General features: G+C 39.1%; 1 protein-coding gene across 1 annotated transcript in view; it reads right to left on the minus strand.

Moving 5' to 3' along the window:
• The window catches only part of CrebA (Cyclic-AMP response element binding protein A), a 242,870-nt gene extending 215,532 nt beyond the window's left edge, over window positions 1–27,338 (minus strand). Inside the window, exon 1 of the mRNA XM_065234819.1 lies at window positions 25,594–27,338. Coding sequence (XP_065090891.1) covers window positions 25,594–25,647 — 54 coding nt within the window. The 5' untranslated portion in view covers window positions 25,648–27,338. The remainder of the gene's footprint in view (window positions 1–25,593) is intronic.
• Between the last annotated feature and the right edge of the window lie 517 nt (window positions 27,339–27,855).

Here is a 27,855-nt window from a genome sequence, read left to right on the forward strand (position 1 = left end):
TGAAAGCGTTTTTATAACGCTCCAAACTTCTCAGGTGAGTGTTACTATTGTCGGCAGCCTCTTTTTCTTCGGCAACCTTCCCATTAGAACTGCGTGTTAAATAGCTGTTCTATTATCGGCAACTCGAAATCAACCCCATTTTTTAGTGCGTATGCTTCATTTGAAGAAAAATCTGGCATTACAGAATTGCTCGGTCGTACAAATATAATCAGATTGAAGCTGAAAGACTAAATAATCGTTTGGAAACATTCAGGGAAGTGTGTAGATGGGAAACCATAGTGAAATTAACGTTTAAATTTTGGTTGCCGAAAACAGTCAATAGGTGCCGAAGCCAACATTTACCCTACTAATAAAGGGTGATACGGTCAAAATTTGGTCAATATCAACTTGACGTATTTCTTTCAATTTTGCATTTAAAAAACCTAAACACCCCTCATTTTGAAGGTGTGTGTGTGTGTAGAATGTTGCTCCTATTTTGATTTTGGAATTCACTCTTCAGTTGTCAAAATGCCGTCCAAGCAAGAAGAGCAGCGTATCAAAATTTTGCTCGCGCATCGCGAAAATCCGAGCTACTCGCACGCAAAGTTGGCAAAATCGCTAAAAGTTGCCAAATCAACCGTTACAAATGTAATTAAAGTGTTTGGGGAACGTTTGTCGACAGCCAGGAAGTCTAGATCGGGGGAAATCGAAAACCGGAAGCCGCTGAGACGACAAAGAGAGTTGCCGGTAGTTTCAAGCGAAACCCTAACCTCTCTCTCCGAGATGCCGCAAATAAGCTGGGTGTATCGTCTACAACCGTGCATCGAGCCAAAAAACGAGCCGGACTATCGACTTACAAGAAGGTAGTGACTCCAAATCGCGATGATAAACAAAATACGACAGCCAAAGCGCGATCCCGGAGGCTGTACACGACGATGCTGACGAAGTTTGACTGCGTGGTAATGGACGACGAAACCTACGTCAAAGCCGACTACAAGCAGCTTCCGGGACAGGAGTTTTATACGGAAAAAGGAAGGGGGAAGGTAGCAGATGTTTTCAAGCACATGAAACTGTCAAAGTTCGCAAAGAAATATCTGGTTTGGCAAGCCATCTGTACCTGTGGCTTGAAAAGCAGCATTTTCATAGCTTCCGGGACTGTCAACCAAGAAATTTACGTGAAAGAGTGTTTGAATAAACGTCTGCTGCCTTTCCTGAAGAAACACGGTTGTTCCGTACTGTTTTGGCCGGATTTGGCATCTTGCCATTACGGTAAAAAGTCCATGGAGTGGTACGCCGCCAACAACGTGCAGGTGGTTCCCAAGGACAAGAACCCTCCCAACACGCCAGAGCTCCGCCCAATTGAGAAATACTGGGCTATTGTCAAGCGGAACCTAAAGAAGACCAAAAAAACTGCTAAGGGCGAGCAGCAGTTCAAGGCAAACTGGCTTTCTGCGGCGAAGAAGGTGGACAAGGTGGCTGTACAAAATCTGATGGCAGGGGTCAAGCGTAAGGCCCGGCAATTCGGATTTGGAAAAGCGGAAGCCTAACTGAATATTTTTCCTGAATTTTATACTAATTGAACTTGAAAAAGAAATTTAATTTGATTTTTTAAATAAACGATTTCACCGATTTACACGCGTTTTCCCTTGACCAAATTTTGACCGTATCACCCTTTATTAAGATTAAATTTTTGAAGTTAAAACATCAGTACCTTTATTATTCATAATTAGGTTCCAAACATGTTCACCCATCTTTCGGAAACTTATTAATGTTAGTCATGGCAAAACAACTTTAGTGATCAAAGTGCACCTGACATCACATAATCTTTATGTTGCAGAACTATGACAGACAAATTTGCTTTCATTTAAAACTTATTCAAGTTCGAACAAGAATATGGGTGATTGACAACCACCACCATTTCCCAAGTAACCGCAAACAAAATGAAAGTTGAAGACAGACGCATAATTTCACTAAGAATGTAACAATACAATCCCCCGTAACGTGGATATGACACCTTTTCGTGATACCTTGCGGAATGTAAGATCTACCACCGATTCCTAGTCCTGACTACTTCAAACTAAGGGAACAGGATTTTTCAGTAATCCAAGGAACAAATCTTAGTCCTTGTTACTTTGTATGCCTTGTTGATAGTGACAATACTCGGTTTTGTCCACCGAGGATGATCTTCAGCTTGAGCTTAAGCTTGAGCTTGATTGACCGCCCACGGTTGCTACTCTGTTACTGTCAGATCAGCTGTAATTACACAGAGAACCAATAGACGATGCTTGGGACTAGCAATCATCCTCAATGTGTAAAAACTGGTGATCTTAAATTAGGCAATACCAGCGCCGGCCGCGCCCGAACACAAGTCAAGAAAGGAATGGGAAGGATTGTGTTGACATGACACTCGCTTTGATGGAAGCCGAGAACACCTCTGCACTTCCACGAGGAATCACTGGGATGTTGGATAAGAGGGTTGGGTTTGCAGCAGGGTTCGTTTTGGTAAACGATAAGCTGAATTGATGTCCTAACGATCATATAACGCGAAGGAGCTTGGGACTAAACCCACGGTCTTCTGCTCAGTAAGCAAAAACATTTGCCACTAGGCAGACGAGCACCTTTTTAATCACCGAGTTGCTGTTATTACCACGTAGTCATATTAACAAATAAAACGATTGACGAATCTTGAATGTGGATGGGCCTGAGATTAAACTCATGATGTTCTGCTCAGTAAGCAAAAACGGTTGCTCAAAGGCCACCGAGCCCCTCATATCACATAATACCGTTGCTCAAATTTGTGTATCCATTCAAACCCGGAACCAAGGACAACAACGAGTTTCGCAAAATACACGATTCACAAGCGATTTTACCATAAATCTCTTTGATATGTAAGGACCTGGGACAGCGTTTTTCTGCTCAGTAAGCAGGCCACTGTAACCGACGATCTTTCAAATCCGAAAACTAAAAACTACGAAAAAGTACTTAGGCCTTCATTAAGTTCCACTTTCACGCGACGTTCAATGACGTTCAAATGTAATCCAGGATTACATCTGAAAAATCCAAATCTGGCCAACGTCCACCTAAACCTGTTCTAATCCACCTGAAATAACTAACGAATGGAAGACTTTGACTACCCAGCCATGCAATAGTCTCATTCCGTGCCTTATGGCAACTTGATGATTCTATTGCACTCATATTTTGGCACCACCCAGGGGAGACTTGGTCCTGTACCCAATGCTTAACTTATCTCCATTCCACTCAGCTACTCGCAATTTCTTGTGAATATTATTATATGAGACAATTCTTTCCAAATTTGGCAGATCGACAGGTAATCGGTGAGTTACCACGATAGTTGCTATTCAACAGCTCGACAACGTCCCATCGTCAACGCCTGCTATGAGAATTTTCCATTGCAGACGTCAACGAAATGACGTCATCGAGCTATCGATCAACTACCCTGGTTATCCCTGGTACCTTATAGCACGATGCTAGGAGGCGAACCGGAAGAATCGATGAGCTACCTCTCCCCCAGTCCACCGAGGATGATCTTGAAACAAGGAAAAAATGAGTTAGTTAGTCTTCTATGTGATTCCTAATCTTATAGTAATTCGTTGTTCCCTAGTTTGAAGTGTTTAAGACTAGGTCATTATTTAATTTTGTTGCTAAGGAATCCAATTTTGACTGACAAAGGGGCGCGCTTTTGGAGGGTGTTTCAACACTCCGAAGTGTATAAATAGCGGGACCTTTCAATTAAAGTCGGATCCTTGCGCTAAATGCAAGAATGACAACTGTAAAAAAAATCGAATACTTCATCATTTCTCAATAGTGATGGAGAATACGACTAAACTAAGGACACAGGATATACAACAATAGATCAAATTACTGGTCATTCGGAATTTGTTGTATTCATCTGAACAACTATTCCAAAGACATCAACCTTCTATGTAGCAGTCAAGTTATAAACGCCCAATGAGATCAAGCCCAATTTGACTTCAGTTTACTCATAATCGCAACAAGTGCAGAAACTCATCGATGAGTAAATTTTCCTTATATTTTCCTTTGGAAAACCTCAAAAATTTGCCGGAAATGAGAAAAATTGACGAAATTTTTACAAAGCCTAAGATTAGTAGGGATAACTATCCCATTCCCGGCCTATTAAGCACAACCCGCACTTAGTCTTTCTTAATCTAGCGTGGTTTAGCACCAAACGAAATGATATTATTACAGATAGCTTCCAAATTTATTTACCTTTCCATATGTACCGTTAGTTCTGATAAGGGTTCTCGAAATATTCGTTTATTGTACAAAATGCAAAATTGCTTCTGGCGGCTCAACTTGGCCTACGGGTTTTCTTGGGCCTATTAGCCATTGAAACACCATTGGGATTCTCTTTGGTCTATGGAACGGAAAGAAAAGTGAATTCACGTGCGCCTTTTGTTTTCGAGATCTTATTTTAAGTTCTTCAACACTTTGTCTTGAAGCTATTGAATAGAAGCATCGTATCAAACGTTTGTTTGACACGTTCACGCCGAAATCATAGATATATTTGATGTTTTGTGCTCGATAGGCCGGGAATGGGCGATTAGGCCGAAGTAGTTTTTGTTCCCTACCAATAGACTGAGAGAATTCAATATTTACTGTTCTCATATTTGGGAACTAATACCTTGAAAAACCTAAAAAAAAACATAAGGCAAATTCTGCACTTTTTGCAATTTATGAGTAAACCGAACTCAAATTTGTGTTGATCTCATTGACCGTGTAGCAAACAAACAAAAGTTAAGTGGTACATAAGCGCCGACGGATATGAGAAATTCGATCTGAGCTGTCCAGTACACAATAAATAGGTCTTATCAATCTGAATAATTTTACTAAAGACAGCAACCTCCTATCTAGTATCAGCGCATGAGTAACCTACGCTTTCAGACATTCCTCCATATGAATGAATGAAAGTGACTCACTCTCTAAATAAGATTCATTTTCAGACGTAGGCTGCTTAATCAAGCATTTTGAATCGAATGACACTAGCGCTGCATGGTTAGTGTATTCTGAACAGAGAGGCCAATCATGCGATATGTTTTGTTCATCCGAATAACTTCACTGAATTGACGAATCCAATTGAAATTAAGCGATCGTTTCTATCACTGGTGGTGAATAGGGGAACCCTCAAAAGAGTGATGAGGGCTGAAAAATAAGAGATGTCGGATGTATATTGGGAATATCACACACAACAGCGTAAAGAGCCAATAAACGAGCCGGACTGTCAACCAGCGCTGTCAGATATACCGATTTCCGATCTAGATACTGATATACAGATAAGATTCTTCAGAATACCGATTTTTGAAATTGTATACCGATTTATACCGATTTTTGTAAATGATTAAAATTATCATTGCCTACCCGCGCTCGAATTTCGGCGAAAATTACTGTGAGAGTAGCTTTTTGAATAACTCAAATTTATGAGCCCTCAAAATTCTTAAAAAAATCACCTTTGAAAATGTCATATGCTTGATACTCTTTTGTCTAATGTTTCCATTTTTTTTGCCGTTTTTGGCTACCCATGAATCGAGAAACGGCAAGCTTCTTCAACCATCGCTCGAATGGTTCTTCCGTCTTCTCCCACCTTTTTTTGTCAACTTCAAGGGATGTTTCCAGATGTTTATTGCGCATTCACACTAGTCGCAAGAACTTTTAAGAAGTTCTGAAACTTCAAAAAAGTCTAGAATTTTGAGTAAGTTCCGATAAATTAAAGATAGTTTCATTAACTTCTGTTCAAATTCCAAAGCCCTAAAATTTCAGGAAATTCCAGCGAACTCCATTGAACTTACGAAAACATCAGAAATTTTTTGGAAACTTCACAAGTTCGTTCAACTAACTTCAGGGAAATTCAATGGTTTTTAGGAAAGTTTCATCTGTTTCAGAGAAATGAGAGAACTTTAGAGAAGCTCCGTGAACATCACGACAGATCAATTAATTTCAAGGAAACGCTGATATTTTAAAGGATTTCCGAGAAACTCAGGCAATGTTCCACACATTTAGGAATCGTAAGGGAAGTTACGTGAACATTAGAACATTGTGAGAACATTTTATGGGAAATTCCTTGCTTTTCAATGGCAGTGCCAAGAATTGAAATTTTAAAAATCTTCAGTGCTAATGATACAATAAATCCAAAAAAAATGTGAGAGCACTTAAGATATTTCGAAATCTTCAAGAAAGTCCAGATACCTTCAAAGATGAAGTTCCGAGTACTTGGAGGATGACCAGAAAACTCTAAAACAACCCCATTAACTTCAAGAAAATTACAAGAACTTTTAAGGAATTCCGTGGAATTATGGGATAATCCTAAGTGCATTTTAGAAATGTTTCGAAAACTTCAGGGGCATTGCGGGGTCTTCAGGGATGTTTTGTGAATATCAGGAAAATTTGCTGGATCATTAGAACATCCCCCAGAAATTTCTCCAGAAGTTTCTTCCAATCTACCTTAATAAGTGTCTGCCAGCGTCTCCAGGAAGTTTCTTCCGTCTTCTTCTGGAAGTAAGTCCATAAGCCATAGGTTTTCGACTTTTATTGGAAGGTTTTTCCGAACTTCTTCTGGCTCATAGAACAGTTCAAACCAAATTGGCGTTCAGCATCAAATAAAGTTGATACAACAGCGGTACAAAATCTGTTGGAAGGTATGAAACGTAAAACCCGACAGTTCGCATTTAGAGAATCGGAAGCCTAATCAAATAATTTTGCTGTATTAAATATGTACAAATTGAACTTCAAAAAGAAATAAAGTTTGATCATAATAACAAAATCAGTAGACTGATGCCAAATTTGAAATTGTTGCTCCACAGTGCTCAAACGGTCTAAAATCAGGTCCTGATTAGCCTCCAAAATATAAATTAATTTGGTAAAAAAACTGACTTGGCCCCAACCATTTGAAGTTTATATGGAAATTAATTTGGGAAAACCCAACTATTTGCTCACAGTCTTCTAATCATTTTCTAGATTGCACTGTTAAAAAGTGCTATAGCTATTCTGATGTGAATTTTTTTCAGCTACAACTTTGCGGAAAATTGTTTTTCAGCCAAATGTTATATTAAATAGTTATTAATTGTTTAACAGATTGATAATCTTATGGCATGATCCAGGAGCCGTTTTGTGGGCAACACTGTATTCTGCAATTTGGCATAGTAGCCATGATTTCTGTGCTCTATTTTACGCGCCAGAAAAACCATTGTTGCCTTCAGAACAGTGGATTGAGCATCATCATAAGACATCAGTGACGTGAATCATTACTAACTTTTGTTCCTCACATTTGATTGAAAAGTGGTCTTGAACAAAGTTGTAGCTGAGAAAATTTTCAACACGCATATCTATATTTTCTTAAACAGAGTGATTTGGTGCATTGTTAGATAGATATGAACAAAAAATGAGTTTTACCATAGTAATTCTCATACAAACTTGAAATGGTTTGCGCCAAGTCAGTTTCTTACTTAATGAATTAAAATTTTGAGACGCTAATCAGGACCCAATTTGGAGCCGTTTGAGAACTGTGGAACGAAAAATTCAAATTTTGCATCAGTCTAATTAATCATGTTTGTCCAATTTTTGATCGTTCCGCCCTTTAAGATTCTTTTTTTAAATATACGTCTACCGGGTAGTTTTGAGGTTTCTTTCACCAATTTGTGTGTCTGTGTGAGGACCACCTTAAACCTCAGCATCTCAACCGACCACGCAGTACCTACGTCAAACTGTTGTTTTGCATGTCAATCGTTCGACGGTCTGCTAGATCAACTAGGGAGATCACTTTCTCTTTCGATGGAACCTCCGTTGACGTCATCGATGCAACCGATAGATGGTGAATGCGAGCGAACGATTCTTCGGAATATCAGTGAGAAGTAGCACAAGGTCGAAGACGGTCCTGCGTGACCAAAAATATTAAGAGAACATTTGTTAGCGATACCGGCGCCGGTGGTGTAGTGGTAAGCGTGACTGCTTTCTCACCCCAATGGGTCTGGGTTCAATCCCAGCCGAGGTCGGTGGGATTTTTCTGAGGCATAAAAATCTCTGGTCACGTCTTCCTTCGGAAGGGAAGTTAAGCCGTTGGTCCCGACCCATGTGTGTTGTTGTGAATGGGTGTGATATCCTACGTAGGTGTGGAAGCTGCCTTCCTGCACATTCGATTGCCGTCAATGGATGGCAATCGATGTCCGTCGGTGATTGGCACTAGATTGCGGAACAGAGACCGACGTTAAATAAAGGAAAGAAGATTTGTTAGCGATGGGTAAAATAAATGTAATGATTTTTAGAGTCCTGGTTAAGTGTAGAGTTGTGTTTCATGTTAAAAGGAGTGTTTACATTAGTTTCGTGAATTAGTTTACATTCATTTGCCTCTAACTTCTTTATCAACAGAATTTTATTAAATAATTAATTAAGCTTTTGTAGGTTTTGATATTAACTACAACATTTGTGAATTACTCAAATCTGTATCTTTTATACATGACGAACTTGAGCGGGCAGAACTTGTTATTGTTTTTCAGTGAATGTAATTTACAATCACTGAACAACAATGGTGGATTCTGTTCGCTCTGGTTCATCATGCATAAGAGATACAGATTTGAGTTATTCGCCAAATTTGAAGTTGATATCGAAACCAACAAAAGCTTCACACATCATTTTACGGAATTCTGTTGATGGAAAAGTTAGAGGCAAATGAATGTAAATAATTTTCCATGTCTGGCTGTGCCAATTCTGGAAAAACCCACAGCATCACAACCCAATCCCAGCTATCCACCAGTCCAGAAATCCTACAATTTGTTTGGCTTATGAAAAATGCTATATTCTGTGAAACTTTCAAGTTAGTCCTGTCCTCACAAGCAGGTTGATGCAATCTTCACTGATAAAATGAATCTTAAAATTTTGATAGCAAAACTCTTCGTTTCTCCAGCTCGTTGACTTATTTCCAACCTTGTTGGTCGTTCAATGTTAGTCAAAATTGGAAATACTATATATTAGACCTGTTCATTTTAACATAAATGTTCGGGATGCACCAGGTCAACCGAGATTACCGTTCGTCATGTTAATTTGAACTTCTGTGCAACTTTTCAGCAAAATCGGTGATGATTAAGAGGTGCTTCAAGTTAATTTTATGCTTTTAAGGTAATATACGGCTTATAATATTTGTATCTCGAGACTGAAACAACGAAAACTGCTGTAACAACTTTCATAGCAAATATTAATGTGTTATCTACCAACTTTGTGACCAAAGGTTGACTATTCAAAGTGATTTTATTGAAGTTTGACTTAGTTTCATGCTCAATGATATGTTAAAAAGTGAAGAGTTTTAAAGTATTTGTTATACGAACGTTCCACCCATATGATATAAAAATGTGTAGTCTACGGCATAATGTTCCTTATACTGTTCTATAAATTTCGTTCAAACATAGTTTTCGATAGATTCCATAGATTGAGAGATAAAAATCAGAAAAGAGGTTGTTATAGCTAAAATTCACCAGAGCCAATAAAAGTTTCAATTAGATTGACAGAACATAGTTGCATGGCTTTTCAATGACGATCGATGATTGTTTCATTTAAAGATGATGACATGTGCTTCAACCATTTAGGAGATGAACTAGTCTATGGCTAAAAATCTCTTAAATAAAGATTTAAAAAAAAAATGCTGAAAATTTGTACAGAAGTTAAAATTAACATGACGAACAGTAATCACGGTTGACCCGGTGCATCCCAACCATTTCTGTTAAAATTAACAGGTCTACTATATATACTACTATAAACTAAACTATGCGGGAACTTGATAATTTTTTTTCAAATGGTGCCAACAAACCGTATGACTTTTAATGCAAACAAATGGTGACCATATAGCTCAATGATTGTCGATTCGACTGCCATTGGTCATATTTAGTCGAGTAGATGTGATTTGATATGTTGCTTGATATGCTTATGAAAAATATCAAATTTGAACATGTGGAACCTTAATACAGAATATCCAGAACCGATTCTACAGAGGCCATATGGCTGTATGATTGTCGTTTTGAGCGCCATTGAGTAGATGGGATTTGAAATGTCGCTTGATATGGCTTTGAGACATATCAAATATGACCATACGGATGCCATTGTTCATATTTCGTTGAGTAGATATGACTATATATTTTAAATGTCGCTTGATATGGTTGACCATATGGAACCATAATCTGGAACATCCGGAATAGACTCGAAGGTAGACATGTTGCCTTATGATTGTAGTCTATCAAATCCGGGAGTTTCACGAGAAAAATCAATATGATGTCGGAATGATAAGTAAGATTGAAAAAACACCCCTGTGCCAACACATTCTCGAATATAAAAAAGGTTGAGGGTCTTGAGGGAGAGTACCGCACACAGATGTAAGAACCACTCACCGGAATGATTTAATAAAAAATTCATTCGGCCATGGCATCTCTGAGATATAAGAGATGAACTAGCCTTTGGCTAAAAATCTCTATAATAAAGTAAAAAAAAAAAAAAAAAAAAAAAAAAAATCTCTGAGATACAAATTTTTGAAAATAAAAAGATTGTCCCGGGTTTTTACAGGTATCTAAAAGTATGTTCTGTCTAGTTTTTGTCTAGTTTTAAAATGTATCATTTGGATTATATTCTGTTGATGCTAAAAAAAGAGAAAGGTTTTATGCCCATTTGAAAAAAAATGCATGTAAGTAAGCTCTACTCAAATGGGCTTTTCCCTGCTCCGAATAAAGATAATGATGAAGAACAAAAATAGAGATAAAGATGTAAAATTTATAGTTTAGTCGTTAATTCAGTTCTTTTAGATTCAAGTTGAGCTAAATTGATCGGAGATAAGCTTGCATGCAAGTTGTAGTACCGATTTTAATCATAGTACGCCTGACAAAATCAGATTACTCACGATGAATGACGCGTAAACAAACAACTCACATCAGCTGTAAAGGCGTGCCAAATGCCCTTCACTGGATTCCAAACATTATTGGAGTGAAACTATTTCAATTGTATGTTTATAAGAAATCATTAAACTAAAGTCAAATAAAGGCTTTGAAAATATAGAATTCAAATAACGATTTCGATTTTATCATTGTTTTGATAGGTTTAAAAAACTTAGCGCCAACTTGAAGACCATAATAAAGCCGCAAATGAAGCTTGGACTGAGCATCCCAAGTAACATTGCAATATTTATCGAGGTTTTAAAGCATTCTACAAGTCTGAGTCATGATCTACACAACCCTTATAAAACTAAAATTGTTTCTTGGTCATGGCTGCAAGAGGCAAACAGCAGCGAATGCCCCCGCCTTCTTTCTAATTCAGCAATGACATACAGTACCTTCCCGTTTTCTGGCAACACAACCCCAGCTGCTATTGCTTTACACAGTTCAAGTACTTTACGGATGTTTTTTTTTAATTAGCGGTCTTTTAGATCGTCTAATGCATTGGAAACAATTTTCTGAACTAGACAATATGTTTACTGCTTGAAAACCGATATCAATTATTTGTGGAAAAAAAGTTCAAACATTTTACTAAAAGTTTATGTGTTTATGTGATATGCCTATATCAGAAAGTTATCATTTTTGATAAGTTTTCAAATAAACATAAGTCTAAACCTCTAAAATGATCTTTTATGTTATTGAAGGTTATAACAGTTTTTTATTTAATTTTTGACGAAAATTTGAGATTTTTTTTTCAATGTGTTTTTTGTTCCTGGAAAGGCAAACCAGTTTTATACAACTGTGTCTAAGACGTCATTTCGATTAGTTGAGCTGTTTTCGAGCTATAATTTACTGAAAAATATCGAACGCGCCATTTTTTGGCTAGAATTAAAATGGCCGAATTCCGGATCGGAAACCTGGATCATTGCCCCTAGCGAACAATTAGACGAAGTTTCATTGAAATTGGAGGGGGGGGGGGAATAAAATCGATTCGTCAGTTGGCGTGGAACTGCTTAATGACGTTAATAGTATTGATCAGTGTTGGCAAAATCAGAAATCAATTGATATTTTTCGGCTCTCATGCGCTCGCAATATCACGCGTGACATTGGAACAAAATATCATGCTTGATATTGATTTTACAAGCTCCTTTTATATTGCGAGACTATTCACAACGTGCAAAAATCAAGCTAAGAGTTGACTCGACACAAAAATGATTCCATTGCACGTCGTTTTCTTAGAAAGAGAAAGCATAGTTTGTTATATCTTTTTAATCTTCACCGATGGCAGACGCGAAGGGACTGCTGCAAGCCGTTGTGGAAGTTTCGGTTGCATTTGGGTGTAAAGCAAAAATCATTTAACTCAATTTCACCACAATTTGGTGAAATTTGCAGTTGGTGAGTTTTGTTAGCTTGATATTCCGAGCTGCGATATCACAGCTTGCAAAATCAACCGCAGTTGTTTGATTGTTGATTTTTGTCTACGAAAATATTTTTATGATATATTATCTTGATATATTTTCCCCGAAGAGTTTCATTAGAATACATAGTATACGGTTCTAGAAGCACCTTGGGTTCAAAAAGCTAATTGGTTTATCCCGTATCCAAAGCAAAACTCAATCACTTACTTCAACTTAATCCCGAAAATTTTCTAAGGACCATCGACTTAGAGAAAGAACGTGATAGAGAGAATATAGAGAAATAGAAAACTTGATGTATGGGAATCTGAAGGGATTGCCGAAATAATCCAGATAGGGATAATATTTAGATTGAGACATAGAACATCGAGACATGAAAAAATGACAATTGAGTAATTTCCGCTATGCTTATTTGCATAGTAATCCAGGAGAATCACGTTCAAACATTCTTGGACATCATGAAAACATCTCCACCCTCGAGGGAATCTCAAATAAAATACCAAAATGAAATATATAAAACGTACTCACCGCCTAATCTGGCAAGTCAATTACCCCTACGAGCTAGCCTTGAAAATATCACAAATGCAATGACTGCAGCCGCAAATCAACAACGGCTTCGCGAGGTGCTCTATCTGCCCGAATGAATTGTTATGAAATTCCCCAGAAAGTTACCAAACCACCCAAACAAAAACAGAAACACCAGATAACGAACACCCGGCAGCAGCCTCCCGCAGGCAACCTCGAAGTTACGTAGCCATAGAATCACTAATCTCCGATTGATTTACAACCGTAATCAATCCAAATTCCTCTCTGCGCCATTTTTGTTGGCAATCGCCGAACTTTTTTTTTTAGGACGTTTTCCTCATTTGTAGCACTTGACCAGCTGGAATACCTAATCGACGCGCAACCGATGCTGTTTGTCAGTTATAAAGTGTGTACTTATGATAAGAAAACGTGATGCTTTCATCAGAGTTGGAGAATCCCAGTGCGCTATAATGACAAACGGTGCATGATGACAACGAGTGCAGCACTCCGCAGAATACGCCCCGAACAAATATTTCTGGGAAAAACCTCATTTAATTCAACTCTCCGTCATTTCCAGGAAGCATCGGCTTAGCGGCTACCTCCCTGAAAAAGCCAAAACACCAGTGAAATAAGATTACGCGTGATCGGGGAGCTTATCAGTAACTCTTAGTAAAACAATGTTCTAATAAGTTGCTCGTCCAACATCATCAGGGGATTCTATGATATTATAAAAGCGACGATGCGACGCTACGCATACTACGATCCGAGAAGTCAACAACGAGAGAAACAAGCGCTGATTCTGAGCACAGCCTACTTCCAGGAATAAACTCAACTGCACCGTGCCGAGATTGCGCACACTCTCTGGACATGTGTCTTCTTTTGTTTCGTTGTTACGCTTCCTCGTCTCCGGGCATCATCATCTTGTTTTGCTAATTCAATTATAGTTCTCTCTGTGCATGCTTGACATGTCGCTGGTTTCCAAAAATTGACAATATTTGGCGCGACTTGTGTCGCCAGGAATTCCTGGTAGTTGTTGGCACTTCCTGCTTGACGTACGGATGATATTTTGTACACAATTCCCAGTTGTCTTCACAGATTTATTGACATGCAAAGCTTCTGGGAAAAGAAGCCATATCTTTTAAAGCATTAGCCAGTGGCATCGCTTCAAAGATAATTAGCATGCACTCGCGTGCGGCCGCCACGAATAGCAAACTAGAAAAGGCTGTGACATTTAGGGGTGCCAGCTTTAATCCAACCTTAATGCTTTTGGACCCCGCGACCAACGACCGCATGAAAAATGTCAGTTGAGATTAATACTGCAAGATTTTTGCAACAATTAAACGAGAAATAATCCGCAGCAAGTCATGAGAAATTCAAGTCGTTCAACTTTCGGCTGGGAAACATCCTTGAAACACTTTGCCATTTTTTTTTTCTCTGCTTGCGTGACATTTATGAAGTAGGTACCTACAAGCAGGCTGCGCATAAAATTTAAAAAAAAAATGGATTGTATGTAGCGTAGCATGCTTTTCACTTTATTTTGTTTTTTTTTTTATTTGTTTGGAAAAACCAATAAAAATAGTCACCATTAAAGTTTAACGTGTAGTGGTGTGATAATAAATTCAATTAGTTTATTACTTGGATGCATTTCTAGCTGGAAAACGGGCCATAAATCCCACGACACAATAGTAAAAGTGATTGAGGTAGGCACCTGCACCTCCTGCTCGGCTCGGTACATTTTCGAAAGAAACTGTAAACTTTTCGTTTTCTGATCGCCGAGCGGAGAGTGGAAAAGGGAAAAAGCGGTACATAAGCGGGTTAATTAAATTTTTAAAAGTATCGACAGCGTTTTTTTTCTTTTGTATTGCCAATGATAGAAAGGTAGTGGTGGTGGAGATTAAACGGGGGATGGTGGTGGAAGCAATGCAACCGATTGTTACACCCGAATACCAATCCATGTTGCTGCGATTGTTGATGATGATGATTTTGATTCGTTTTTCAATTAAAATCTAAAAATAGCTCCACGCTGCAGTGAGCGCGATTTTTTACGTTTATTTCCATTCAATCGTAAAATTTGTGAAGGAAGAGGAAGAAAATATTATCTAAACTTGCTTCATGGAGCTCCGCAGGCAGCATTGGATGGTTGGTGGTGGTGGTGGTGGGGAGGTGATGCTGGTGGTCTGCACGGATTTTCGCGGTTTCCGCGAATGAATGCGAGAGATTTTTAGAGTAGACATACAAAATTTGGCAAATACGAAGAAGAAAAAGACAATCAACACACAACTGTTGATTCAACAAGAAATGGTAATTTCTCCCATAGCGTTCAGTTTTCTGGCATGTAGACAACGGCCACGCATGGTTTAATGTTTGACATGGCCTGCTGAGACTTGCATGTGTATTCGAATCTGTTGATGGTTGCCATGGTTTTTCGGTGGTCTGATCATTGCTAGAAACTCAATGGTAGCGTTTTTCACGGACAGAGAATATCACATTGTGGAAGTAATTTGCACCAAGTTGTTATGGTGTTTTACGTAAATAACTGAGGGGCGTAACGATGTCAAATGTATACACTAATGATGTTTGGAAAGATGAATGGAAACAGCATGCTGGAAAAGTTTATTTTTAATGTGAAATATTTACATAGCATTAAGTTTATACATATATTATTTTTCTCATTCGGCTACCGTGTGCATAAAGTTCACAAAGGAAGTAAAATATACGTGAATAAAATCTGCAGCAAGCTCTCGATTAACAGCTACACATATTAATTCTCATAGAAAACTATACCCTGCTGGAGATTAACGAACTATTATTGCTCAACAAATATGTGTGCCGAAAGTATATATTTTTCTTAACATAAAATTGCGAGACATTTTTTGGAAATGCGTAAACAGATCTTGAACAAATGGTGAACTATTCCCAACCTGTCACTCAAGAAATTAACGAAAATTGAAGAAGTAAATATCGGAGTAAATCCAAACCACTATCGGGAAGTTTAGTGAGGAGGTTGCCTTTCAGGGCGTTTCAATAACCTGAACTGGTGCACCAAAAGCTGGACCAGAAGATCACCCATATGAAAAAGTTAAACATTGGGAACATCGACGAGTAACGTCCAACATGACAAAGTAAGAAACGGTCTTAAAAGTGTTCAAGAAGTAGAAGACACCGAAACGGAGTCAAACACAAGCCGAAATGTTGAAGAAATGAAGGAGGAATGTTTTGTATAAAATCTTAAAAAAAAATATGAATGCCCAATGAGGAATCTACACTCCATTGACTTTTATATAATCCATAGTCTTAGCCAGAATCCATGGGTTTTTCTAGTACAAATAAAAATCAGTTTTGACGTAGGGCTACGTCTGTGATTTCTATCTGGGGGTACACTTTGTGAAAACCGAAAATGGAACATGTAACAAAATTATGAAAGATTTTGAACGTTAATAACTCAGCTGTCCCTGGACTAATTTCAATAATTTTATCCCCAATCGATCAGAAATGTTTCGACTCATCTGTTGAATTAAAGACTTTATCATTTTTCAAAATGTCATTATTGAAAATTGCACGAGTGTGCAACTGTTGCCTGCGAAATGTGATTTCCCTAACACAGATTTCAAAGCTGAATTCCAACCGGTCTCACCAAACGGTGTTTATTCAATCACCGCGTGGTGAGTGGTGGTGTACTTCCGTACATTACGAAAGGCTGTCTGCAGCAGTGAGCTGCAGTCCACATGAGGGCGTCCATAGAAGGAGGAAGAAGCCACACCGCTATTGATCGTAATTAGTGGCTCTTCGTGAGTCGCTGTGGGCCATCTATGTCAAGCGCGTCATACTAAAGAGTATAAACAGAGAGAACCCCGCTCAAATTCCTATTCCTACACAAAACACAAGCTCTTGCTGCAGTTAACAAATAAGATTTATTATATAAGCCCACGTAGTCCTACGTCACCATTGTTTACAACCCCATAGGGCTGTTCCTTGTAGTTTTTTTTCTGAGTTTTTCACCAAATCATGAAAAGTACTCGAAGGCGACTAATCCGAACGGTTTTGAGTTGAATGGGTCATTAAAAAGAAATATGGAAAGTGAGAGATTGACTTAAACTAAATTAGAAAATGAGCTAGATAAGGAAACATATTCAAGACTAATCGAAATTTTGAAGTTATCGGACTTTGGAAAATTTCCTCGACCCCATAAATGAAAAAGAAGTATATATTTTGAGCCCTAGAAAATAGTCAAACCCTTGAACTTGGAGGCGCTTACAAGAAGAATGTTCACGAGGATTTCGTTGCTAATTGCGATAATTCCAAGAGCGTTCTGAAAATAAAAACTTCTGCATCCAATGTAATGTAAATGTAAGATTCTATACCAGATTTGCATACAAAGTATGCAGAATTTGCAATGTTTCGCGACATGAACAGATTCTGTAATGTAACTTTGTAAAATATTTCAATCGTTCACTCGGCTGTCGACAAAAGCAGGCTACTCTCGATGTGTGCCACGCGATCGTCTGTTTTATCGGCAGCAACCATTTTGTGGTCCTCCTCATTGTTCTTCATCAGCAGTTCTTTCGGTCGATGCGTCGTCGACTTTGAAAAGCAACCGTTTTGTGATGAGTGTGCGAGTGCTGACCACGTTTTGCGTCCATCGCTGCAATGGAAGCGCTCTGCCCCTCGATGGCGTAACTGCCATACAATGAAACCACTGGAAGCGGCTCCAGTTCTAATGGAGGAGGGTTTTTGGATAGCGGAATATAAAGTGTTTATTGTGTTGTACCTTTTGACTATAGTTTTAAGATGTATTGTATAGTGACCAAGAATCCTCGGCTCTGTAAAGTTAATTCGTTTGAGCCTTATCAAATAAATCTATAAACAACAACAACAAAATATTTCTAAACAAAAATATGCATTCTGAAAAAAAAACTTTTTTGAACGCTGGAGTCATTGCAAGAAATTCCGTTGCATTTGTTGTATGAACCATATGCAAAGGATGTAATAAATTAAACCTTACATTGAATGTAAGATAAATTTGTTTTGCATGCAGAGAGTACTGGTAAGAGGAACACAGGTGATTTTCATAGAGCATTCCTAGGTAGTAATGAGTGGAATTTCAGGTAATTCCGAGGATAGGTTATGTTATCTTTATTAACGAGACTTTCAGCCATAGACTGGTTCATTACTTTGGTAATTCTGAGGATAATTCCATGGAGATTATGAATATTTATCTTTTTATTTCGTCACGCAAAGTAGACTACATACAATGTTTATAATTTTTTACTTACATGCTATGCATTATTTCTATTTCTTCTTGGTCGAGTTTTTATTTGGTTTTTGATATTTTATTGTGATATCATGGTATGTGATATCAATTTCTTCGCAATTTGTGTTATATAGTGTTTGTACATTGATGAGCATGCAACGTACTTCATAAGAGGAACTGTAGTTCAATTTAGTCGTCAAAGAGCATTCACAAAAAAAAATGCTTTTGAACATATTCAATGCGTTCTTCGTGTATGGCAGTGTATGGGCTCCATACTATGTGGCAGGATTCCATAATAGGTCCTACATATGTAGAGTACAGTGCACACTGGGCCAGGAATGCAATCTAGCTGATCAAAATTAATAACTCCGAAATGAAGCATTTTCGCGACTTGCTTCGGAAAAGTTTCTCTTCATAATAGGGACCATCTATTGACATAGTTCAAAACTCTTCCGCAAAAATGGCGCCACGATCTAACTTCTTTCTCTGACGTTTTGGGGACTTGATGTCTCCAGCAAAGTTGTTTATCTTGACAAAAGAAACAACTCTTTTCAAGACGAGTTTTATGGAGTTAAAAAAATGGCAAAAATATGGTTTAGATAGATGGAATTACAGAAAAAATAGTGAAAATAAGTGCAATGCATTTAAATCGAAAACAGTAAACTGTGGAGTTTTGACGTCATGGGAAGAGTTGTTTGTTTTATCAAGATAAACAACTTTGTCTTAGACGTAAAGTCTTCAAAACGCCATTTCAATTCATTAAAAAAAGTTATAGGAAAAAAAACTTGTTCCACTAAAATGAACAAATTTTAGAAAACACCAAAATATACCTCTCTCAAATTTTGATATTTTGTTTACCGAGTATTGCTTAACTTTTCCTGATTTTTTTTCCTATAAAAGGAACAGGGCAAATGGGACATTCTCATCGGCGGTCATCATTTGCGAGATTATTGGTTTCTCTAGAAGGATCACATCTGCTTGGAAGTCATGCCTTGCTACCAAGCTGTTGTCGTATACGAGAGCTGTCAAACGCAGATTCCATTGCAGAGAAAAAGGTATTCTGAACATCAATCCGAATCAGGTGCCAAAACTGGGGATCGGTTATTATTAGTGGGTAACTGGCTCAGGGAAGTATTGGAGCAATAAACTTTCTTGGAGGATCCATTTTTACATACCAAAAACGGTTTTGGTTAAAGAGTGGGATTGTGAGAGGGGTGTCATTGATGATTTTCAGCGCAGCTGCGCCTGCCCTTATTTTGGTATATTTGGTGGCCGGAATGTGTCTCGTGTGGAATGATGTTCTGCTTCAGGCATTAGAATGTAAGTTGACTGTGTTTCGGTACATCTAACTCGGTATTTGGGGAATCCATTGTGGGACTATGCAAAAATTAACGGTTGCAGTTTCCAAAAGTTGGATTGTGTTAACAAAAATCATGTTTGACAGAAGCAGAGATAGTGCAGTGTTGCCAGATACTTTAAAAATCACAGTGCGGAGTGACCAACCCCTTGGTTAGAGCAGACTTTTGCTACACTAGGTGTAAGAATAGATTTATTTCATTCTGGAATATTTCTGCGTCGGAGGCATTTCTTATTTCTACGAAGAACTTCATGTCGTCTGCATACACAAGTACTTTAATGTTCTTATGTATAAAGGAAATGTCGTTTGCGTACAAAATAAAAAGAAGTGGGCCCAAATGAGATCCCTGGGGGACCCTGCACATTTAAATCGGCCGTTTACGATTTTCGAGCATAAGTCTGAATTAAGTGTCATGTTGATTTGTCGGTGCTTAAGTTCATAAAAATTCTGAAACTTGCGAAAATTTATATTAAAATTAGGCTAAAATGAGTGAATTATAAATTATTCCATCCAGCAACATTTTTTCCGTCATGCACAAGCTTGCAACAGCTCTACTAATGTTGGCAAATGCAAGCGCGAACGTTTCTTCTTGAGACCTTTTCTGCACCGCGAGTGAGGTGAAGTGATTCGTTGTCACTAGTGAGGTGACAAAAGTGACCGCGAGTGAGATGACTCTCCGTGAAAATCATAAGGAGAGTCACCTCACTCGCTGTAACTGTTGTCACCACTCGTGACAGCGAGTCACCTCACCTCATTCGCGGCGTAGAATAGACCTCTTCATTTGATTTGCTCGGAGAGGCCCTCACTAGTGACAGCGTGATTCGCACTCCAGGCGGAGAATAAGGGGGCTAATCTGCTCTTAAATACATGCGGTTGCTCAAAACTGTGAGGCCTATTATGCACCGCGAGTGAGGTGACGAGACTCGCTGTCACTAGTGAAGTGAAAACAATCACCGCGAGTGAGGTGATTATCCATTCGATATGCACGGATAGTCACCTCACTCGCGGTGACTTTTGTTACATCACTAGTAAAAATGAGTTACTTCACCTCACTCGCGGCGCAGAATAAGTGGGTGTACCTGTACACAAACAGCCGTACGTACACTGAAAATTTCATATCGGATGGAGGTTTTGAAAAAAATGTCAAAATTTACCAGCACTGCTTTTGGACACTCCAATATTTTTTAATAGGGACAAGGTTTAATGTTGGCCCTCCAATAGTTTACATACATTTTTGACGTAGGACTACGTCTTTGATTTCTATATGGGGGTACACTTTGTGAAAACCGAAAATGGAACATGTAACAAATTAAGAAAGATTTTGAACGTTAATAACTCAGCTGCCTCTGGTAAAATTTCAATAACTTTATCACCAATCGATCAGAAATATGGCTACGCATCGATAACAATGCTTCCGAATGTTGGTTTTCAACAAGAAACTATTGAAAAACTGGTAAATTTCCAGCATTGTCCAAAAGCGTCTAATTAACTAACAAATCCACCAATTACCTACATGCATATGCTGCTTCCCCAGCACAGTCGTCAGAGAGTAGTAAGTAGACGAAACAAGTCGAACTGGCATTCGCCTCCGATCCTCGGGCGCGTGCGAATAGGGAGGATGGAATTGCGTAATATTCTGCACACACATCGTCATACTCAGAACTACACGGTCCCAACGACCACACCACTGTGTGGTGGTGTTCGGTCGTCGAAATTAGTAGCAGCAGTAGCAGTGCTTTCGGCGTGTGGCGTTGAAAATTGTTCTCCAGTAACAACGAAAGGCTGCCTGCAAGCAGCGAGCTGCAGAGCCCACATAAGCAACCATCAAAGGAGGAAGAAGCTGCACCGCTATGCTATGGATCGGAATCAGTAGCTCTTCGTGAGTCGCTGCGGGTCGGTCTTCTATGCCAAGCGTGTCACCCTCGCTCCAAACGACATACAGCTTGACAGCCTCATCCGTGTTGAACACCCAGCTCAGAATTACTCAACCATCACTACAAAACGGTCCTTTTCAGGGCCACCAAAAATTTGTAAAAGAGTTTTGTTTGGACATTGGTCAAGGTCATCAAGGTGTGAAATTGTTGTAGGCCTGAATATATTGGTGCAATTAGTTTTTCCTCGGCTTTCATTCCGCACGATTCGTTTCTTTTGTTTAATCAATCCCCCTTGTAGTGACGTTGAAAAAATTGTTTCAATGGGCGCTTACATATGAAATTTAATATGGATTATAGAATTTTTTGTATGTTACCAAAATTTATGAATGGTTTGCCACTAAATGTTGAGATAATTTATTGGTTATTAAATTATCACACTGTATACCATGAAAAAGCAGCCTGTTTGTGAGTTTTTGCCTGTTTTCAAGTAAGGAGTTAAAATCAGGATCATAAATCACAAATTGCTTGCGGGTATTTCCCGGCGACTTTACAAAAAAATAAAATCAAACCAAATCATCATGCAGAACTAGCTAGGATTTGTTTTACTTCATATTTCACAAAATTGCTTTCGAGTGTTAAGACATCGTCTCCCGCAAAGTTTACTTTTTTGCTCTACCAACACATACATCAGGGCTAAATAGATCTCCACAGGATCTATAGAATCCACGCAATTACAAAAAAAACAAAATGCACAGCATTACGAAAAGAGGTCAGGTTTCGACCAATAGAAGATAGATTTTAATTCGAAACAGGCCAAACGATTGGAAATTTATCTACCAATCTGCTAAAATGAACACTTAGTTAATTTTCAATAGGTCACTATTGAAAAATACCAAATGTCCAACTGTTGCAATGATGATCAAAATTATCACCGAATGCCTGAAAACAGCGCATTCCCTAACACAGACTTAAAAATCGAATTCGATGCGGTCCCACTGAACAGTGCTCATTCAATCACCGTAAGTGGTGGTGTCCAGTCCAGCAGCAGCAGTAGGAGTGCTTTCAACAACAACTACAACGAAAGGCTGCCTGCAAGCAGCGAGCTGCAGAGCTCATATGAGCAACCATAGAGAAGGAGGAAGAAGTCCCACCGCTAGACTAGGATCGGAATCAGTAGCTCGTAGTGCTCAGCTCAGCATTACTCAACCATCACTACAAAATGGTCCTTTTCAGGACCACCATAAATTTGTTAAGAGTATTATTTGGACATTTGTCAAGGTCATCAGTTCCCGCTAGCAGCTAGCTATCAAGGCTCAACCTGGTCTCTATATAAGGTGTGGAATTGTAGGCCCGAATGTATTGGTGAGATTAATCATCGTCCGACCATTTTCCAGAACACGCTGGTAGGAAGTGATAAAAATCCATATAGAATTTGAGAGAAGTGGGAATAATTCGCTTTGGGTGTATATTCAGTCCCCAGAAAGCCAATAAAATCAAATTTGTGAGAAAATTAGCTCTCACGAGTTCAATCTCTCGGAGGCCCTCCTTTTTTACATATTCTGCACAAACGATACTTTCCGCCCCGCCTCATACATATAATTTGGAAGGAGGGTTTAATTGAATACTCTTTAATGCCAAAATGCACAAAACTTAAAAATTCATAAATAACAAAAAAAATCAAAATACACCTTTTAAAGTCGGGTAGATGAATCGAAAATACTCAAGTTGACAGTCCCTTGGATTCTCTTCATCAACTTTCTCTTTGAAATAAATACTACAAATTTGATACGGTTACAAATAAAAAAAGGAAAGAGTTAAGATAATTGATGATTGATCAATTAAAAGAACTAAATGTTCACATTTGTTCTGTCCACTAGCAGTCCTACGTCAAGCTTCCGTTCGTGCCCCTAGGCACAGACCCTTCTACTTTTTTTTTAATTTTTGCATTGAGGTATGAAAAAATGTTTTGTCTAAAGCCAGACAAAAAACCCGAATTTATCCACCTATGGTGTGATCAGACCCTCCTTACTTATTCAAGTTTATTTATTTTATTGTCATTATCAGTGACCAAGCCCCCCACCCCCGTGTCATCCAGTGATGCTACGCCACTGCCTGGGGGTACCCGGAATATATCCGGGTGTAGTCTATTTGGTGAGGCTACCAATCACCTTATCGTCGTATTTTAATGTGATTTAATGGGTTTTAATTCAATTCATAAAGCAACTTCCCCGGGGTACCCGGAACATGTCCAAGTGTGTCCAATGTGGTCTGGAACACTTAACACGACTTGCATTGATCTTATTTTTGAATTCTGTAGTAATTTGATGTGTCGCATGATGGTTTTGATACGTTTTCCGTTAAATCCAGCGTGAAGGTCCATATTCACCGGATCTTATTCCGGTCATATCTCCGGAACAGGTTCACCGATTCCAAAACCGTTCAATGGCGTTCAATGGGACCCCAAGACCTATAATTTGGCGCCGAGTTTGTCCAAATCGGTTGAGCGGTTGCTGAGAAACGTGAGCGCATTCATTTCGTTACATACACACACACATACACACATACACACGTACACACACACAGACATGTTCCGATCTCGTCGAGCTGAGTCGAATGGTATATGACACTCGGCCCTCCGGACCTCGATAGTCGGTTTTTCAAGTGATATCTATACCCTTCTTTGTAAGAAGGGTAAAAACATTGCTGAGCCTGAAAACAACTGGAAATTTGATTGCATCCATGAAATATTTTGTATATCAACCTATTTCAGTCATAATTTATTTTTTAAATTAATCTAAGTCTTGGATTTAATATATTATTTCATAGTTAAAGATCATGATGACTTTCTTGAAAAGGCAGCATTTTGAATTATTTTTATCAAACCGTGAATTTCGGAGTTCCAAGATCTGAAAACTGGAATTTATGAGGTCCTAGAATCTTGAAAAATAAATACTATGTCTAGGATCTTGATTATTTTTCTAAATCCGAGATCTGCATCTTTTACAAATCTGAGATCTGCATCTTGAACAAAAAGATGATTTATCGTATGCATTTCGAAATAACTTAATTTATCACAATCTTAATTCATATACGATCCAACGCATCGACCAGCTTCTAAGATCTCATTAAGCAGTTTACTCAACTTCTATACCGCCGCTCTTCACAAGTCGGTCCCATAGTCGTTTTTGTCAAAACTGAGTGTTTCAATGCAAATGGTAGCTAATCACCGATTTTTTCATAATACTGGATGAACTCAACAACAAAGTTTGGCTGTCCCCATCACACAAGAAACAATGGTACGAATCAAACTTAAAATACGATTATCTCGACTTGATGATTTTCACTGTGGGACGGACATGCGAAGAGCGGTAGTATATAAACGTGACGTTTAGGAATAACCGTAAAACTTGTCACTGATCATGTAATTTTCCGTTGCTCAATGAAACTACTTGAACACAATCTGGAAAATCGAGTAAGTAATCAAGCTACTCCTTGCCGCTTGCTCTTTACAACTGTGCCCTATCAGAATCCTTTGAATCTAAATCTCTAGCAACATCACGCTTTATCTTTCTCTCTCTCTCGAAATTCCATCACCATCAGCTAACGAGCCCTTTATTCGAGACCCATCGACAAGGCGGTATTACCAATCACCTCTCTCTCTCTATGAGTACAAACGCTTCGATCATTGCATATCCCGTAGCAGTCCGCCTCGGCTATGGGAACGTGCTCAAAAGGCTTATCTCCTCAATGATCCACTTGCCCGCGATGGTATTTCGGTACTTTAAATGTGTGTAATAGAGCTTGATATAATTGATAAAAACAATCCACCAAAGTGGCCCACGTGCTTTTGACCCATCGAAGCAAACCGATGCACATAAGCAGATAAGCTTGCTTTTAAAGCCAACGAGCATCGAACGGTTCATTTTGCTACCCTCGGGGCATGCGACGGGTATGGAATGGCGAACGAAAGCGGAGAGAAACCTATCCCATTTTCCTACCACGACGACCATCAACTATTGAATATTACCCCTGTAATTTTTCTCCCATTTCGGTTTTCGGGGAATACCCGAATATGAAATTCGTAACATCACTGCAATTTGGCTCGAAGTGCGATGAAATCAGCAAATTTTCCCCGACTCGCAGCAAGCCATGACGACCGTGGCGACGGCTTATCGCCCAGGTGAGAGAAACGAAACATATGGAAGCAATTTACAAACGCTGATAATAATTCGATTGGCTTATCGCGTAAACTCACCGCATCGAGATCTGTGTCCCAGAGCTCCTTCAGGTCCCCGTCGTCGAAATCCATGTTTAAGTAATCCAGCTTGCAGGCTTTTGTGTAGCGGCCGGCCTCGAAAAGGTCGTCACGCTCCGGTTTTGCACTCTTTTAAAAATCAAAGGAGGAGATCAAAATCCGCACGCACGTTCACTCACTCACTGTATACTGTTGCACTGCTCGCCTCCTTCAGAGGAAGCCCAAAATTCACTGCACTTTGCGCTGTTTCTTCTTCTTCGGGGCTCCTCCGCACCAACGAGCCTCAATTTTCCTCGTTTTAGGCACTCTTTTACTTTATTTACTCTCGACACTCTTCTATAGCCACACTTTGCTCTTGTTTTGCTTCCTGAGTCGCTACCTGGATGGATTTACGTTGTTTCGGTAGACAGTAGTAGCGAACCGAAATTTACTTTCAAAATGAAGTGTGGAAAATAAAACTAAACCACTACTAATTAGCTCTAATTATTTTCTTTCCGTTTTATTTTTACTATACTTTTTTTATATTAAATCACCTCTTCGTTGCTTTTGTATACGGTCTGCTTTCTCAAGCGTGCAGTGCACATTCGTAAGGCATCAGTCGTTACCAAGTTATCTTTACACAAGAAACTACAATACTTTTCTGTGACCAAACAAGGTCCATAAACTGATTTCGATGATTTATTTTTCTTCTATTATTTTTGGTGATTTCTCATAACACTCCAATCACCCAAACACAGCAACCTGTCTCGCGTCTACAGTTTCGAAACTCCCAATCGAAGCATGTCATCCGTAGCCGACCACTTGTTGATTGTATTGAAGGGGAAGAGAGCACGCGTATTCCCCCGATGCCGTCCGTCGTCTACTATGATTGTGTGGAAAGATCACGCACGCACGAAACGCTTGTTGCTTCCAGGCTACTACAATCTGTTGCCGTGCTCCAGATTTACGCCACTCCGCTCCGCTCCGCAAAGCACCAGTCGTTCGCTCGTACACACTCTCGATTTGATTGGTTATCAAAGGCAGAAGAAGGTTACAAGTGGATTCCAACCGGTTCTCTCCAATTTACAGATGCTTTTTTTCTAGTTTTCTTCTCAATTCAGCAATCGGCGGTCAGATTTCCAGCCGCTTTAATTTGGTGTATTTTTCTCCGATTTCTGTTCTCACTCTCAGTCTCACAAAGACGGCCAGAAACAATAGAATAGATGCACGAGGAAACTGAATAAAAGTTTAATGAACTACCAGCAGGGAAGGAAATTAATTACACACTCCACTCTCTATTCTTCGCTAGATTTCTTCCCCCTGTGATCGGACTTCTCGGGGCGCGCGGATATACTCGCGTCACTTCATTCAGCCTGGACGTTCTTTCGCCAACAGAAACTTCTTTTCCAACGCACCACCGATTAAAGTAACAGGAACAACAATACACACTTAACCAAGTAGGCCTTGTCAAAATCAGCACAAATCAATGCTTACTACGATAATGAAAACTACGAATCGATGTTCTATATTCTGGGGATCTAACTGGAACTGGAGAAACGACTCTCACGCTTTCTCCACCGGACTTGGTAACGGGAGGGTACGGACTACTAAACGCTCCAACTTTCAAACTTGGACTAAAATCAGCTCCGCTCCACGGGCTTGGCTTATGCGGCAACGCTGATGACTGGCTCGAGCGTGATAGGTACTATACGTACGGACGGAGTGAGCGACGCGCGAGAAATAAATGCTTTCGAGCTTTCAAGTGAAGCAACAGGCGGTGAATAGCTTGGTGGAGCGTATGCCGGTCAGGGTGGCCAGACGCGGACTCTTCATCCGGGAATGAATGACTAAAGCCGGCAACAATGAATTCTTAACTCTATATTGAGTTCTATTTCGAATAAAGATCACTTATAAATTTAATCCCAAAGATTGTTAGATCATTAGTTCAAGAAATTAATGAAACATTCTAAATTAATACAACCACGCTCTCTTTACAGCCTTTAACCAGTTGAATTTCAAATAAGTGCCGTAATCGGATGAATCATAAACGAATAAGAGAGGAAAAGTTGTCGAGTGAGTGAGCGAACCGTTCATTTGTCGAACATACACATACGCATTTGCTACTAACGCTCCGCTCTCTCTCTCTCTCGCATTTCTTATCACCAGGGGGTGTAATAAAAGTTAATTCATTCACCTACCCGCAAATACCGCTCCTCACAGGATTGTGGTGGGCAGTATGAGCCAGTCAGAAGCATGTCTAATAGACATTCTCTTGCATCCGTG

This window comes from Ochlerotatus camptorhynchus, unplaced genomic scaffold (assembly GCF_037179485.1).
Source record: "Ochlerotatus camptorhynchus isolate MF236.1 unplaced genomic scaffold, CSIRO-AGI_Acam_v1.1 ptg000443l, whole genome shotgun sequence".
NCBI lineage: Eukaryota > Metazoa > Arthropoda > Insecta > Diptera > Culicidae > Ochlerotatus > Ochlerotatus camptorhynchus.